We start from the raw sequence: 14,045 nt of genomic DNA, 5'->3' as shown, positions 1-14,045 counted from the left end.
CTACAGGAACATCTGTTCCCCATATCTCCTTTGTGACTATCAAATCCAGAGGGAAAAAAAAGAAAAGAAAAAAAGAGAAGAGGAAAAAAAAAGAAAAGAGAAAATAAAAGAAACAAAAAAAAATGAGGAAAAAAAAAGAGAGAAAAAAAAAGGAAAATAAATACAGTATAGATATATAAATAAATGAAGGGCCACCCTGTCTCGTTGCCACCAAGCCCTCCCATTCCTTCAGGAAGCCAGAGGAGATGGAAGAACATTTGTTCCCCCATCTCCGTTGTGACTATCGAATCTCAAATCCAGAAAAGAAAACAAAAAAAAAGGAGGGGAAAAAAAAAAGAAAAGAGAAAAGAAAAGGAAAAAAAATAATAAAAATAGATACAGTAAAGATATATACATAAAAAAAAGGGCCACCCTTGTCCCGTTGTCACCAAGCCTTCACATTCCTACAGGAACATCTGTTCCCCATATCTCCTTTGTGACTATCAAATCCAGAGGGAAAAAAAAGAAAAGAAAAAAAAGGTGGCAAAAAAATAAAAAATAGAAGAGAAAAAAAAGAAGAAGAAGAAAAAAAAAGAAAAATAGATACAGTATAGATATATAAATAAATGAAATGCCACCCTGTCCCGTTGCCCCCACGCCCTTCCATTCCTCCAGGAAGCCAGAAGAGATGGAAGAACATCTGTTCCCCCATCTCCGTTGTGACTATCAAATCCAGAGAAAGAAATAAAAGAAGAGAAAAAAAAAAAAATAAGAGAAAAGAAAAAAAGATAAGGAGTAAAAAATAAAAAAAAAATAAAGAAAAGAGGAAAAACAAAGAAAATTAGATACAGTATAGATATATAAATAAATGAAAGGCCACCCTGTCCTGTTGCCCCAAGCCCTCTCATTCCTCCTGGAAGCCAGAGAAGATGGAAGAACATCTGTTCCCCCATCTCCGTTGTGACTATTAAATCCAGAAGTGATGAGGATTTCATCATTTCTGGTTTCAGAGTTGTCATCCCGTGGCTGTTACAGCCAGAGAAGTACGCTGCGCTTTCTGAATGGCGGGTGGCAGTGGAGGGAGGAGATGGCCGAACTTTCAGGTGATCTTGCCGCAGCGGTTCACCGTTTCCGAGAGCAGCCCCCCTCCGGGTACCCGCTCCCCCCCCCCCCTGAAAGATGCCAGATATGGCAGTGGAGGGGGGCTGCTCTCGGAAACGGCTAACCGCTGCGGCGAGATCACCTGGAAGTTCGGCCATCTCCCCCCTCCACTGCCACCCGCCATTCAGAAAGCGCAGCGCACTTCGCGCAGCGCACTTCGGGGCTGTGGGGCAGCAAGGCTTCACTGCCGCTTCCCTTACGGCTCCCTAAGAGCCGATTGAAAAATCAACAGGGGTTCCGACATCTCGGGGCTCCCTGGACAGGTAAGAGTCCTAATATTAAAAATCAGCACCTTCAGTATTTGTAGCTTGAATATAGAAATGTTAATCAGGTATGAAAAAAACATCATTGGGGGTCTGTTAATAAATGTTTTCAAATGAAATTCACCCAAGATTCGTATTTTTCTTGGATTCGGTTGGAGATGAATCTCTAAACAGACGTTCACATTTTCCGACACTGCTAAATTTTGGTCATTAAAGGGTTGAAGAATACGGAGTAAAGGGCATGGGGTGGGGGAGGGGGGGGGTTGTAAAGTAATTTTTCTGCTGGGCTGTCCCAGATTTTCACGCTCGCTCGTATTCCGCAGTGTTTGTGAGTCACGCTGGGTGTGTCTGTTCAAATATTAGCAGAAAGAAGTAAATGAGAAAAAAGTATAAAATTCCTGCATTCATCTGTCAAATATTTGTTTTTCCTGGCGGTTTAGTTCGCACGTACTCAGAAACCCGGGGAGAGTTTTTATTACATGAGCAAAAATGAGGTATAGCTTCTGTTTTTTCTGAGCATCCCCCCCATGACCATTATTTCTCCACTTCCTGTAAGAGGGTGACAACGCTGTGCAATTTCACTGCAGAGCAAACAGGGTTGTCACTCTATTGACAGCCGTCATGCGCCTTACCCGGGTAGGAGGGTAGGTTGTCACCCTCTGCGCAAACTACTACAGAGGGGTGGGGGGGGGTCTGGAGTGGCGTGGGAAGGACACTCCAGACCATATAAGCAGATTAAAGTTCAGCTTTAAACGTCTGACTTTCTGAGGCTTCCTGCCGGAGATATCACTTATCACATGCCGCACGGGACATATCGGCCATCTGATAATGTGATAAGATACAACCAGTTCTCAAATAGAAAAAACTTTTCCGTGTTATTAATTTTCTTTCTTTGGAACTTGGAACGTGAGAACTCGGTCCTCAAGGTTTTCATTATGTAGGAAAGTTCAATCTTTGGGGGGTAGACCTTCTACCCGGACCGGGGGACTCAATGAGAACTCACAGGAGGTCCAATCGGAAGTAGTTCCTGCCAGCAGAGGTCTCATGGTTGTTCTATGACTTAGATCCTTCACATCATAGTTCCCCCCCCTTTACATCAATCATAGTGCCCCCCTTTACATTATAGCCCCCTCCTTACATCATAGCCCCCCCCTTTACATCATAGCCCCCTCCCTTTACATCATAGCCCCCTCCTTTACATCATAGGCCCTCCTTTACATCATAGCCTCCCTTTACACCTTTACATCATAGTCCCCCCTTTGCATCATAGCCCCCCCTTTACATCATAGCCCCCCCTTTACATCATAGCCCCCTCCTTTACATCACAGTTCCCCCCTTTACATCATAGCCCCCTCCTTTACATCATAGGCCCCCCCTTTGCATCATAGCCCCCCCTTTGCATCATAGTCCCACCCACTACATCATAGCCCCCCTTTACATCATAACCCCCCCTTTACACCAGTGTCCTCAGTACTCCCCCCCCTTAGTATCACATGTCATCTTTACTCGTGTCCTCAGTTCCCTCTTCACATTACAGCACCCCCCCCCTTTAACATCACAGCTCCCCTTTAAATGATAATCCCTCATTTACATCGGTGTCCGCAGTCCCTCTTCCCTTTACTACACCACTGTCCCCCTTTACACCCCCTACATTAGTGTCCTCAGTCCCTCCCCCCTTTATGACGTCACAGTCTCCCCTTTACATCAGTGTCCTCATTCCCTCCCCCATTTACATCAGTGTCCTCAGTCCCTCCCCCATTTACATCAGTGTCCTCAGTCCCTCCCCCATTTACATCAGTGTCCTCAGTCCCTCCCCCCTTTACATCAGTGTCCTCAGTTCCTCCTTCACACCAAAGCTCCCCCTTTACATCAGTGTTCTCCGTTCCTTCTTCACATCACAGTCCCCCCTTTACATCAGTGTCCTCAGCCCTAATTTACATCACCTCTCTTTACATCACAGACCCCCCTTTATATCAGTGTCCTCATATCCCCCTTTACATCACAGCTCCCCCTTTACATCACAGTCCCCCCCCCCTTACATCAGTGTTTTTAGTTTCTTCTTCACATCACAGCCCCTCCTCCTTTACATCAGTGTCCTCATATCCCCCTTTACATCCCAGCCCCCTGCCTCACATCAGTGTTCTCAGTTCCTTCTTCACATTACAGTCCCCCCCTTTACATCAGTGTCCTCAGCCCCCATTTACATCACCTCCCTTTACATTAGTGTACTCAGTTCCTCCTTCACATCAGTCCCCCCCATTACATGAGTGTCCTCAGCCCTATTTACATCACAGCCCCTTTTTACATCAGTGTCTTGAGTTCCTTCTTCACATCAGTCCCCCCCTTTACATGAGTGTCCGCAGCCCCAGTTACACCACAGCCCCTTTTTACATCAGTGTCCTCAGTTCCTCCTTCACATCAGTCCCCCCCCCCCTTTACATGAGTGTCCTCAGCCCCATTTACATCACAGCCCCTTTTTACATCAGTGTCCTCAGTTCCTTCTTCATTTCAGTCCCCCCCCCCCTTACATCAGTGTTCCCAGTCCCCCTCCCTTTATTACATCACAGTCCACCTTTTACATCAGTGATCTCAGCCCCCCCTCACATCACAGTCTTCCATGTACATCAGTGTCCTCATATCCCCCTTTACATCACAGTCCCCCCCTTTACATCAGTGTCCTCAGCCCCCATTTACATCACCTCTCTTTACATCAGTGTCCTCAGTACTCCTTCACATCAGTCCCCTCCCCCCCTTTACATGAGTGTCCGAAGCCCCATTTACATCACAGCCCCTTTTTACATCAGTGTCCTCAGTTCCTTCTTCATTTCACAGTCCCCCCCCTCCCCCCCTTACATCAGTGTCCCCAGTCCCCCTCCCATTTTTTACATCACAGTCCACCTTTTACATCAGTGATCTCAGCCCCCCTCACATCACAGTCTTCCATGTACATCAGTGTCCTCAGTTCCTCCTTCACTTCACAGTCCCCCCTCCCTTTATTACATCACAGTCCCCCCCCTCCCCCCCTTACATCAGTGTCCCCAGTCCCCCTCCCTTTATTACATCACAGTCCACCTTTTACATCAGTGATCTCAGCCCCCCTCACATCACAGTCTTCCAGTGTTCTCAGTTCCTCCTTCACTTCACAGTCCCCCCTCCCTTTACTACATCACAGCCCGCCAGCCCTAGATCGGGTAGGTTGGGGGGTTATTAGTGCCGCACCACCGGCCTCCCGGGGGGGGTGTGGTAACCAGCCAGCAGAGCTAGCAGAGGGAGATCGGCTGCACCCGCTACACCTGGAACAATATTTGCGGGCAGCTTGGGCTCAAGGGGCAGCAGCTTTGGGCCCCACAACAATGACTGGTCCCGGGGCAGCTGCCCCTTTTGCCCTGCATTAAAGACGGCCCTGGTAGGGGGAAAGAATTGTTCTAGGAGGGCAAATTTGGGGAGGTGTGCTTGGAGTGGTGATTTGGAGGGATTTGTGTTGGGAGTAGGGTGACCACATGTCCCATATTGCCCGGGACAGTCCCGCATTTTGCAGGTCTGTCCCGGGCACCTTCATTCCAGGACAATACAGTGTCTCGGAATGAAACTGACACAGGCACCCCCCAAGCCAAACTAATGCCCACCAAAAAGGTCACCACATCACCGCTTTACTCACCGACAGTACTTGTCCTGGTCGGGAATGCCTGGAGGAGCACAGTCCACGCCCCCTGCTTGTGATTGGAGAAATCATAAATCCTGCCTCTTGGGCCGGATTCAGAAAGAAGATATGACGGCGTATCTCCTGATACGCCGTCGTATCTCTCAGTTACGCATAGATTTCCCTAAGATCCGACCGACGTAAGTGTCTTACACTGTCGTATCTTAGGCTGCATATTTACGCTGGCCGCTAGGTGGCGCTTCCGTATAGTTACGCAAGGAATATGCTAATTAGGTATTTACGCCGATTCAGAAACGCACGTCCCGCCGGCGCATTTTTTTACGTCGTTTACGTTAGGCTTTTTTCAGCGTATAGTTACCCCTGCTATATGAGGAGTAGCTAATGTTAAGTATGGCCATCGTTCCCGCGCCGAGTTTTGCGTAAGTCGTTCGCGAATAGGGCTGTACGTCATTTACGTTCACGTCGAATCCAATACGTCCTTGCGGCGTACTTTGGAATGCACACTGGGATATTTTACGGACGGTGCATGCGCCGCTCAAAAAAAACTTAAAAAACGCGGGGTCAAGTAAAAATTAAATAAAACACTCCCTCAACATCCCCATTTTAATTAGGCGGACTTACGCCGCCACACATATACGTTACGCCGCCGTAACTAAGGGCGCAGGTTCTTTCTGAATACAGAACTTGCAACCAAAGTTACAGCGGCGTAACGTATCAGAGATACGTTACGCCCGCAGAAAGATGCGATCATCTTTCTGAATCTAGCCCAAGTACTGTATTCACAAAGTACTTGCCTCCTAACTTGCGGCGTAGCGTAAATAGGGCCGGCGTAAGCGCGCCTAATTAAAATTAGGATGAGGGGGCGTGTTTTATATTAATGGGGGGTGACCTGATGTGATTGACGTGGCGCCGTCCATGTACATATCCCAGTGTGCATTGCGCCAAAGTACGCCGCAAAGACGTATTGGTTTCGACGTGAACGTAAATTACGTCCAGCCCTATTCACGGACGACTTACGCAAACGACGTAAAATTTTCAAATTTCGACGCGGGAACGACGGCCATACTTAACATTGACTAGTCCAGCTATTTGATGGAATTACTTTACACCTGAAAACGCCTTAAATTAACGGCGTATTTTTACTGCGACGGGCGCACGTACGTTCGTGAATAGGCGTATCTAGTCATTTATATATTCTACGCCAAACTCAATGGAAGCGCCACCTAGCGGCCAGCCTAAATATTGCACCCTAAGATAGGACGGCGCAAGCCGTCGTATCTTACATAGGTTTAAGTGTATCTCAGTTTGAGCATACACTTAAACTTAGGATGGCGCAGATTCCGAGTTACGAAGGCGTATCTACTGATACGCCGGCCTAACTCTCTCTGAATCCAGCTAATAGTGCTCCTTAATCTGGGTGGGGGGCGCAATTTGGCATGTTCGCCCCGGGCTCTAGATGACCTTGTCCCAGCACTGCCTACAAGCTTTGTAAAAAAAAAAAATATTGAAAAAAACTTCCAGAATCATAGATAACATCTAAAAATGTTGATTAGGAAAAGTTGGGGGAAGGTAAGATTCCAGTACACAAGAATTGTTATTGGACTTTGGTATTTAAGTTGTAAAAGAATGTTTACTGGGATGGAGAAAGATTCTGTTATCAATAAAGTGTTGGCTAGAGAAGTGGAAATACGCTCATCCATAGTCCTAGAACAGGACGGCTCACGTGACTTTCACACTGGGGAGGGGGGATGGGAAGGCGGGGCGTTAGCGAGGAAAGCGCCGCTAATTTTAGCTGTTAAAATTTACATTATTCTTTCTATTTCTGTATAAGGATGGTGGCACTGTAATTATTATAATAAAAAATAAAAATAAATACATACAAGTACTTTTTTCATAATCAATATCCAGATGTCACATGACCCAGCTCTCTCCCAGCCTGTCTGCAGGGAAACATAAGCAGGAGGAGTTTCTAGTCCTGGTCACATGTTCAAAAAAATAAATAAAAAAAACCAGCCTTTGGAATAAAAATAAATAAATAATATCAATAAACTGTTTTAAATTGGCAAATAAAATATACACTATGGCCCAGATTCACAGAGAGCAGGGCGCACATTACGCTGCCGTAGAGTAACCAATGTACGCTACGCCAACGCAGCGCAGAGAGGCAAGCAATGCATTCAGCAAGCCAGTGCTCCCATCGCTGCGCCAGCGTGGCGTGGGATTTGAAGGCGTACGCCGGCGTAGGTGGAAGTGGGCGTGACCCATGCAAATGAGGCGTGACCCCATGCAAATGATGGTCCGAGCGCCAGACAGATACGTATCACGAACTGCGCATGCGCAGTGACATGGACGCATCCCCCTGCGCCTGCGCACAACCACGTTGGAACAACTGCCTAAACTACGCCGGATCACTGCGTACGGCGTGAACGTAACCTACGCCCAGCCAGACACACGTCCGACGTCAAATACGCCGGCTTGTGTTCCCTGGTGCAGACCTTTGCATATCTGCTGCTGGGTTGCACCTCCTTTATGGGGAATAACTTTACGCCGGACGTACAACTTGCGCGCACCTCGCGTAGCCTGCGTCGGGCGCACATAGGTTCGTGAATCGCCGTATTTCCCTCATTTGCATGTTTGAATGGCTAATCAATGGGAGCGGCACCATGCACACAGCCTAAATGTTCGCCCACCCTACGCCGGCGTAAGCAAACTACGTCGGCGGGGTGTAGCCTGGTTTGAGGGGCATATCTGTTTGTGGGTCTGGCGCACAGATACGACGGCGCACATTTGCACTTACGTCGGCATAACTTGTTATACGTCGGCGTAAGTGCTTTGTGAATCTGGGCCTTGATTACCAAAAGTATTGGGACGCCTGACTTTACACAAATGTCAACTTTAATGGTATCCCAGTCTTAGTCCGTAGGGTTCAATATTGAGTTGGCCCCGCCCTTTGCAGCTATAACAGCTTCAACTCTTCTGGGAAGGCCGTCCACAAGGTTTAGGAGTGTGTCTATGGGAATGTTTGACCATTCTTCCAGAAGAGCATTTCTGAGGTGAGACACTGATGTTGGACCTGAAGGCCTGACTCTAATTCATCCCAAAAGTGTTCTATTGGGTGCAGGCCAGTCAAGTTCCTCCACCCCAAACTCGCTCCTCCATGTCTTTATGGACCTTGCTTTGTGCATTGGTGTGCAGTCATGTTGGAACAGGAAGGGGCCGTCCCCAAACTCTTCCCACAAAGTTGGGAGCATGAAATTGTCTAAAATGTCTTGGTATGCTGACGCCTCAGGAGTTCCCTTCACTGGAACTAAGGGGCCAAGCCTAACCCCTGAAAAACAACCCCCACACCATAATCCCCCCTCCACCAAATGATTTGGACCAGTGCACAAAGCAAGGTCCATAAAGACATGGATGAGCGAGTTTGGGGTGGAGAAACTTGACTGGCCTGCGCAGAGTCCTGACCTCAACCCAACAGAACACCTTTGGGAAGCATGGGAGTGGAGACTGCGAGCCGGACCTTCTTATCCAACATCAGTGCCTGACCTCACAAATGCGCTTCTGGAAGAATGGTCAAACATTCCCATAGACACACTCCTAAACCTTGTGAGCAGCCTTCCCAGAAGAGTTGAAGCTGTTATAGCTGTGCTTTCACGGCATAAGTAGGGTGAAGCAAGATGGCGGCGTTTGGACACAGTGCCCCCTTGTCCTCTGTGTTGACCGTAAAGTGAATGACTCAACACCAAGTTCACTATATGGACCCCTTATATATTTGTACATGTTGATCACATCCCCCCTGAGGCCGGGTACACACGGACAAACATGTATGGTGAAAGCGGTCCGTCGGACCGTTTTCACCATACATGTCTGCCAGAGGGCTTCTGTACGATGGTTGTACACACCATCGTACAGAAGTCCGCGCGTAAACAATACGCGGGGCGTGTCCGCGGTGTCGCCGCGTCGATGACGCGGTGTCGCCGCGACAATGACGCGGCGACGTGGGCGGCCCGCCTTTAAAATGCTTCCACGCATGCGTCAAAGTCATTCGACGCATGCGAGGGACGGCGGGCGCCTGGACATGTACGGTAGGTCTGTACTGACGACCGTACATGTCCGAGCGGGCTGAATTCCAGCGGGCTGTTTTAAAACAAGTCCAGGAATATTTGCCCGCTGGGAAAAGGCCCGGCGGGCAAATGTTTGCTGGAATTCGGCCCGCTCGCGCCCACACACGACCAAACATGTCTGCTGAAACTGGCCTGCGGGCCAGTTTCAGCAGACATGTTTGCTCGTGAGTATGGGGCCTAATTCTCCTCTTCTCAAGAGAGAATAAATTCAGTTCTTCTAATCTTTCCTCATAGCTGAGCTCCTCCATGCCTCTTATCAGTTTGGTTGCTCTTCTCTGCACTTTCTCCAGTTCCCAGATATCCTTTTTGAGAACTGGTGCCCAAAACTGAACTGCATATTCCAGATGAGGTCTTACTAATGATTTATGGGGCCCCTTACACAGCTTCAGGCATGGGCCCCCTGGAGCTGCCGCGAATTGAGAAGCGGGGGGGGCCCTTTAGAAATATATATAAAAAAAGGGGGTAGCCATCTGGGGCCCTGGGGACCTCTGGGCCCTTTAATAATATATATATATATATATATATATATATATATATATACAAATTATTTATTTTTTTATAAAAATAAATTACAAAACAAGGGAGGTTGCCATCCTAGACCTCTGGGTCCTTTAATTAAAAAAAAAGGGCCCTTAAATAAAAACAAAAAAAATAAAAATATATATAAAAATAAAAAATAAACCTTTATAAAAAAAGGGGGGGGGGATTTCCATCCAGGGCCCTTTAATAAAAAAATATATATATATATATATATATATATATATATAAAAAAAAACATTTATTAAAAAAAAGGAAAAAAAAGGGGGTTTGCCACATGGGGCCCTGGGGACCTTTGAGCCCTTTAATATATATATATATATATATATATATATATATATATATAAATAAAATAATATAAAAAAAAATCTATTTTTTTATAAAAAAAAAGGGGGGTTGCCATCTAGGGCCCTGGGGACCTTTGGGCCCTTTAATAATAATAATAATAATATATATATATAGAGAGAGAGAGAGAGAGAGAAAAAAAATATATAAAAAAAGACCCCTAAAAAAAAAATTGGCCCTTTAATAATAAATAAAAATATATTAAAAAATATATATATTTTTTTTTTATAAAAGATAAATAAAAAAAAGGAGGGTTGCCATGTGGGGGCCTCCGGGCCCCTGGGGACCTCTAAAAAAAAAAATGTGGCCCTTTAATAAAAAATGTATTAAAAATATATAAGAAAAATATACATTTTTTTATAAAAAATAAATAAAAAAAAGGGGGGTTGCCATCTGCGGCCCTGTGGGCCTCCGGGCCCCTGGGGACTTCTGGACCCCTTACAGGTGTACTGCCTGTACCCCCCTGATGGCGGCCCTGTACAGGGGGGCAAAATGATATCTCTCTCTCTGGAGTCCATACCTCTCTTATACAAGAAATGACTTTGCTCGCTTTGGACTCCGTGGTCTCTCCAAGAGCTGATGAGCCGCGGAGCACCTTTTTCCCACAAGGCCCGGTGCTACCTTACACATCCAACCTGATGCATTACCTACACGAGGAAGTGAAGGTGAGTAATTGCTGGGAAAGAACAGGAAGTCTGAGAAGAGCGAACGATAGCGGCCAATGAAATGCATCATTTTTTTTCCCCTGCCTTAGTAGAGCAATTATAGAAGGCTATTATTGTTTGCGTAATTTGCGGTAATTGTACTAACTGTCAACCTTTCATTTTTCTGGCAGGTGAGAAGCCCTATAAATGTGCCTGGGAGGGATGTGACTGGCGGTTTGCCCGTTCCGACGAGCTCACGAGACACTACCGTAAACACACAGGCGCCAAACCCTTCAAGTGCGCGGCTTGCGGCCGCTGCTTTTCCCGCTCGGACCACCTCGCCTTACATATGAAAAGGCATCAGAACTGAAAAAAAACACTTTCTAAGAGAAGTCAGTTTATTGTAAATAAGGCCGAGAGACATTTAACGGGCGTTTCTAAAAAAGAACAATATGAATAAAGCGGAGCGAATAAACTTGGCGAGGTCGTCACGGAAACAAAAAACACCATTTTATTATGGAATTACATCAATACTTTTTTTTTTTTCTAAAAGCCAACGTTCATTGAAAAGGAAAACAATTAATTTGTCCGCAATGTCTTCCAGTTGACTTTTATTGTACGGAGGAATTAAAAAAAAACACTTTTAACGGTAATATCACTGGAACAAGAACTTTGGCCATCTTCCAGACATCTATTAATGGGAAACCAGGTGTAGTTAGTCACATTTAATAACACTTGTTCTGTAATGTTTAAGATGTTTCAAGTGTCTTTATCAATTCTAATCAGGGCCGTGGCAATGGGGGGGCAGTTGCCCTGGGCACTGTGGTATCATGTGAGGTGGGGGCGGCACCCAGGGTGGCCGCTGTCACTACTCTTGCCAGGGGTAGAGAGCACAGCCTGCACCTCCTCCAGGCTCTCTCCTCACTTTGCTGCTTCAAGCGCTGGGCTGACAGAAGTAGTGATGCCGCTGTCACTACTCTTGTCAGGGGTAGAGAGAGCACAGCCTGCACCTCCTCCCGGCTCTCTCCTCACTTTGCATGCTTAGGGGTTATCATGCTGATTCTCAAAAGAATTACGCCGGTGTATCTACAGATACACCGGCGTAATTTCGAAAATCCCGCCGGCGTATAATTTTTTTTTTTATTCTCAAAACAAGATACGCCGGAATTAGGCTAGGATCCGACTGGTGTAAGTCACTTACACCGTCGGATCCTAAATGCAATACTACGCTGGCCGCTAGGTGGCTTTTACGTCGATTTCAGCGTCGCACATGCAAATGAGCCGAATCCGCAGATTCCCGAACGTTTTTGTGCCGCTTTGCCGTAGTTTACGTCGTTTCCGTAAGCGTAAGGTTACCCCTGCTATATGAGGGGTAACCTTACGTCGGTCCGCCGTATGCCATGTTAAGTATGGCGTCGGGACAGCGTTGGGTTTTTCCGTCGTTTACGTAACTCGTCGCGAATAGGGCTGTGCGTTAATTACGTTCACGTTGCAACCAATGTATTTGCGGCGTACTACGGAGCATGCGCAGTGGCCTACGTTTAAGGCCGGCGCATGCGCAATTCGTTCGGCACGGGGGAGCGCTTAATTTAAATACAAGCCGCCCCCTTTGGATATGCTGGGCCATTTACACCACGCCGCCGCAAATTACGGAGCAAGTGCTTGGAGAATACGGCACTTGCTCCAGTAAGTTGCGGCGGCATAGTGTAAATAGCTTACGCTACGCCGGATTCTACGAGAACCTGGCCCATAATGTTTATGCATCTTGGAGGAGGGCGCAGTTTGGCATCTTTGCCCCGGGCGCTAGATAGCCTTGTCCTGTCACGAATTCCAATGAACTTGAATGAATGATAAAATGTCTTCAATATTATGGAACAAGTCCAATTGAATGTAACTAACTACTACTACTAGCGTCACTATGACCTGGATGAATATGAACCTTCACAAATTTCCTCAATGGATAAAAGAGATACCAAAAGTAGACTTCAGAAATCTGCAAGCCCATGTTGTGCATGAACAGGTTGAAAGACAACAGTCACTGGCTCATTCTATGGCACAGACAAAGCTTCCGTCGAGCCGCTTCCCCTTGCTGTAATAAATACCCTTATGCCGCGTACACACGATCGGATTTTCCATCGGAAATACCTTGGATGGTTTTTCCGACGGAATTCCGCTCAAGCTTGGCTTGCATACACACGGTCACACAAAAGTTCTCTGAACTTTCGTCTGTCAAGAACGTGGTGATGTACACTACGACGCGCCAAGAAAATGAAGTCTAATGCTTCCGAGCATGCGTCGAATTGTTTCTGAGCATGCGTAGGAATTTTGCGCATCGGAATTGCTACAGACGATCAGATTTTCCAATAGGGATTTTTTCCTTGTCGGAAAATTTGAGAACCAGCTCTCAATCTTTTGTTGGTGGAAATTCCGACAGGAAAAGTCAGACGGTCGTAATTTCCAAAAGCTCACATCGGACTTTTCTTGTCGGAAATTCCGACCGTGTGTACGCGGCATTACCGGTTTATAAATGGTGCTGGAACACTGTGTAAAGTAGATTTAGATTTGGCATAAACAAGACCTTCACGGTGTGCTATTCGAGATCATCAATGAAAAATGGTGGCACATCTGAACTTGGGAACAGTTGGGTTGAGGTGACTTCTACATAGCAAGTTGTAACTTATCGTAACGAGAATCAACCCATACATTGTCATGTCAACTTGTGCGTTCAACAGCCAAAAGGAGAACCGACCTGTACGAGTTTTCTATAGAGAGGAAGAAAACTTCTGTTTACCTCCATGCAAGACTGAAACTGACCTCATGTGCCTAACAGGATCCATCTTTTTTTGTAAGTTGATGTTATAGGAAAACATTCATGGAAAGGAGCACACCTTCTGAAACCATGAGCAAAAAATGTTACGTAAGCTTCTTCGTTTTTCATTTCTGTGGACAATTCTGCTGGAAAATGTGATCCAAAATAATTCTATCCAATAACTGGGTAAAAATGAATCAAAGGGCAGAAATACTCCAATTCGTGGTATTGTGAACACATGAACAAATAACGTGGCTCTAATAACTGGATCTTAGGTACACGATATGGCCAAAAGTCAAAAGATGGACACCTGACCATCACATCTACTTGACCTTTCTAGATATCTTTTTTCGAAACCTTGAGCATTGACATGGCGTTGACTCTTCTTTGGAAGCCTCCACTTCTCTGGAAAGGCCAATATTTTGGAGGGTGTCTATGGCCTTTTCAGCCAATAAATCATTTGTGATGTGTGATGGGAAGACCTGGCTCAAAATTCTGAATAATCCAATGATGTTCAGTAGGGTT

At 46.2% G+C, this 14,045-nt stretch overlaps 1 protein-coding gene across 1 annotated transcript in view; it reads left to right on the top strand.

The window, feature by feature from the left end:
• The window catches only part of LOC120913103 (Krueppel-like factor 5), a 60,372-nt gene extending 49,284 nt beyond the window's left edge, over nt 1-11,088 (top strand). Inside the window, exon 4 of the mRNA XM_040322808.1 lies at nt 10,903-11,088. Within this exon, the coding sequence (XP_040178742.1) occupies nt 10,903-11,081 (179 nt within the window). The 3' untranslated portion in view covers nt 11,082-11,088. The remainder of the gene's footprint in view (nt 1-10,902) is intronic.
• Nucleotides 11,089-14,045: the final 2,957 nt, after the last annotated feature.

Source organism: Rana temporaria, chromosome 9 (genome assembly GCF_905171775.1).
Source record: "Rana temporaria chromosome 9, aRanTem1.1, whole genome shotgun sequence".
Lineage (NCBI taxonomy): Eukaryota > Metazoa > Chordata > Amphibia > Anura > Ranidae > Rana > Rana temporaria.
Note: the sequence above shows the minus strand (reverse complement) of the source record. Positions and strands in the feature narration are given on the sequence as shown.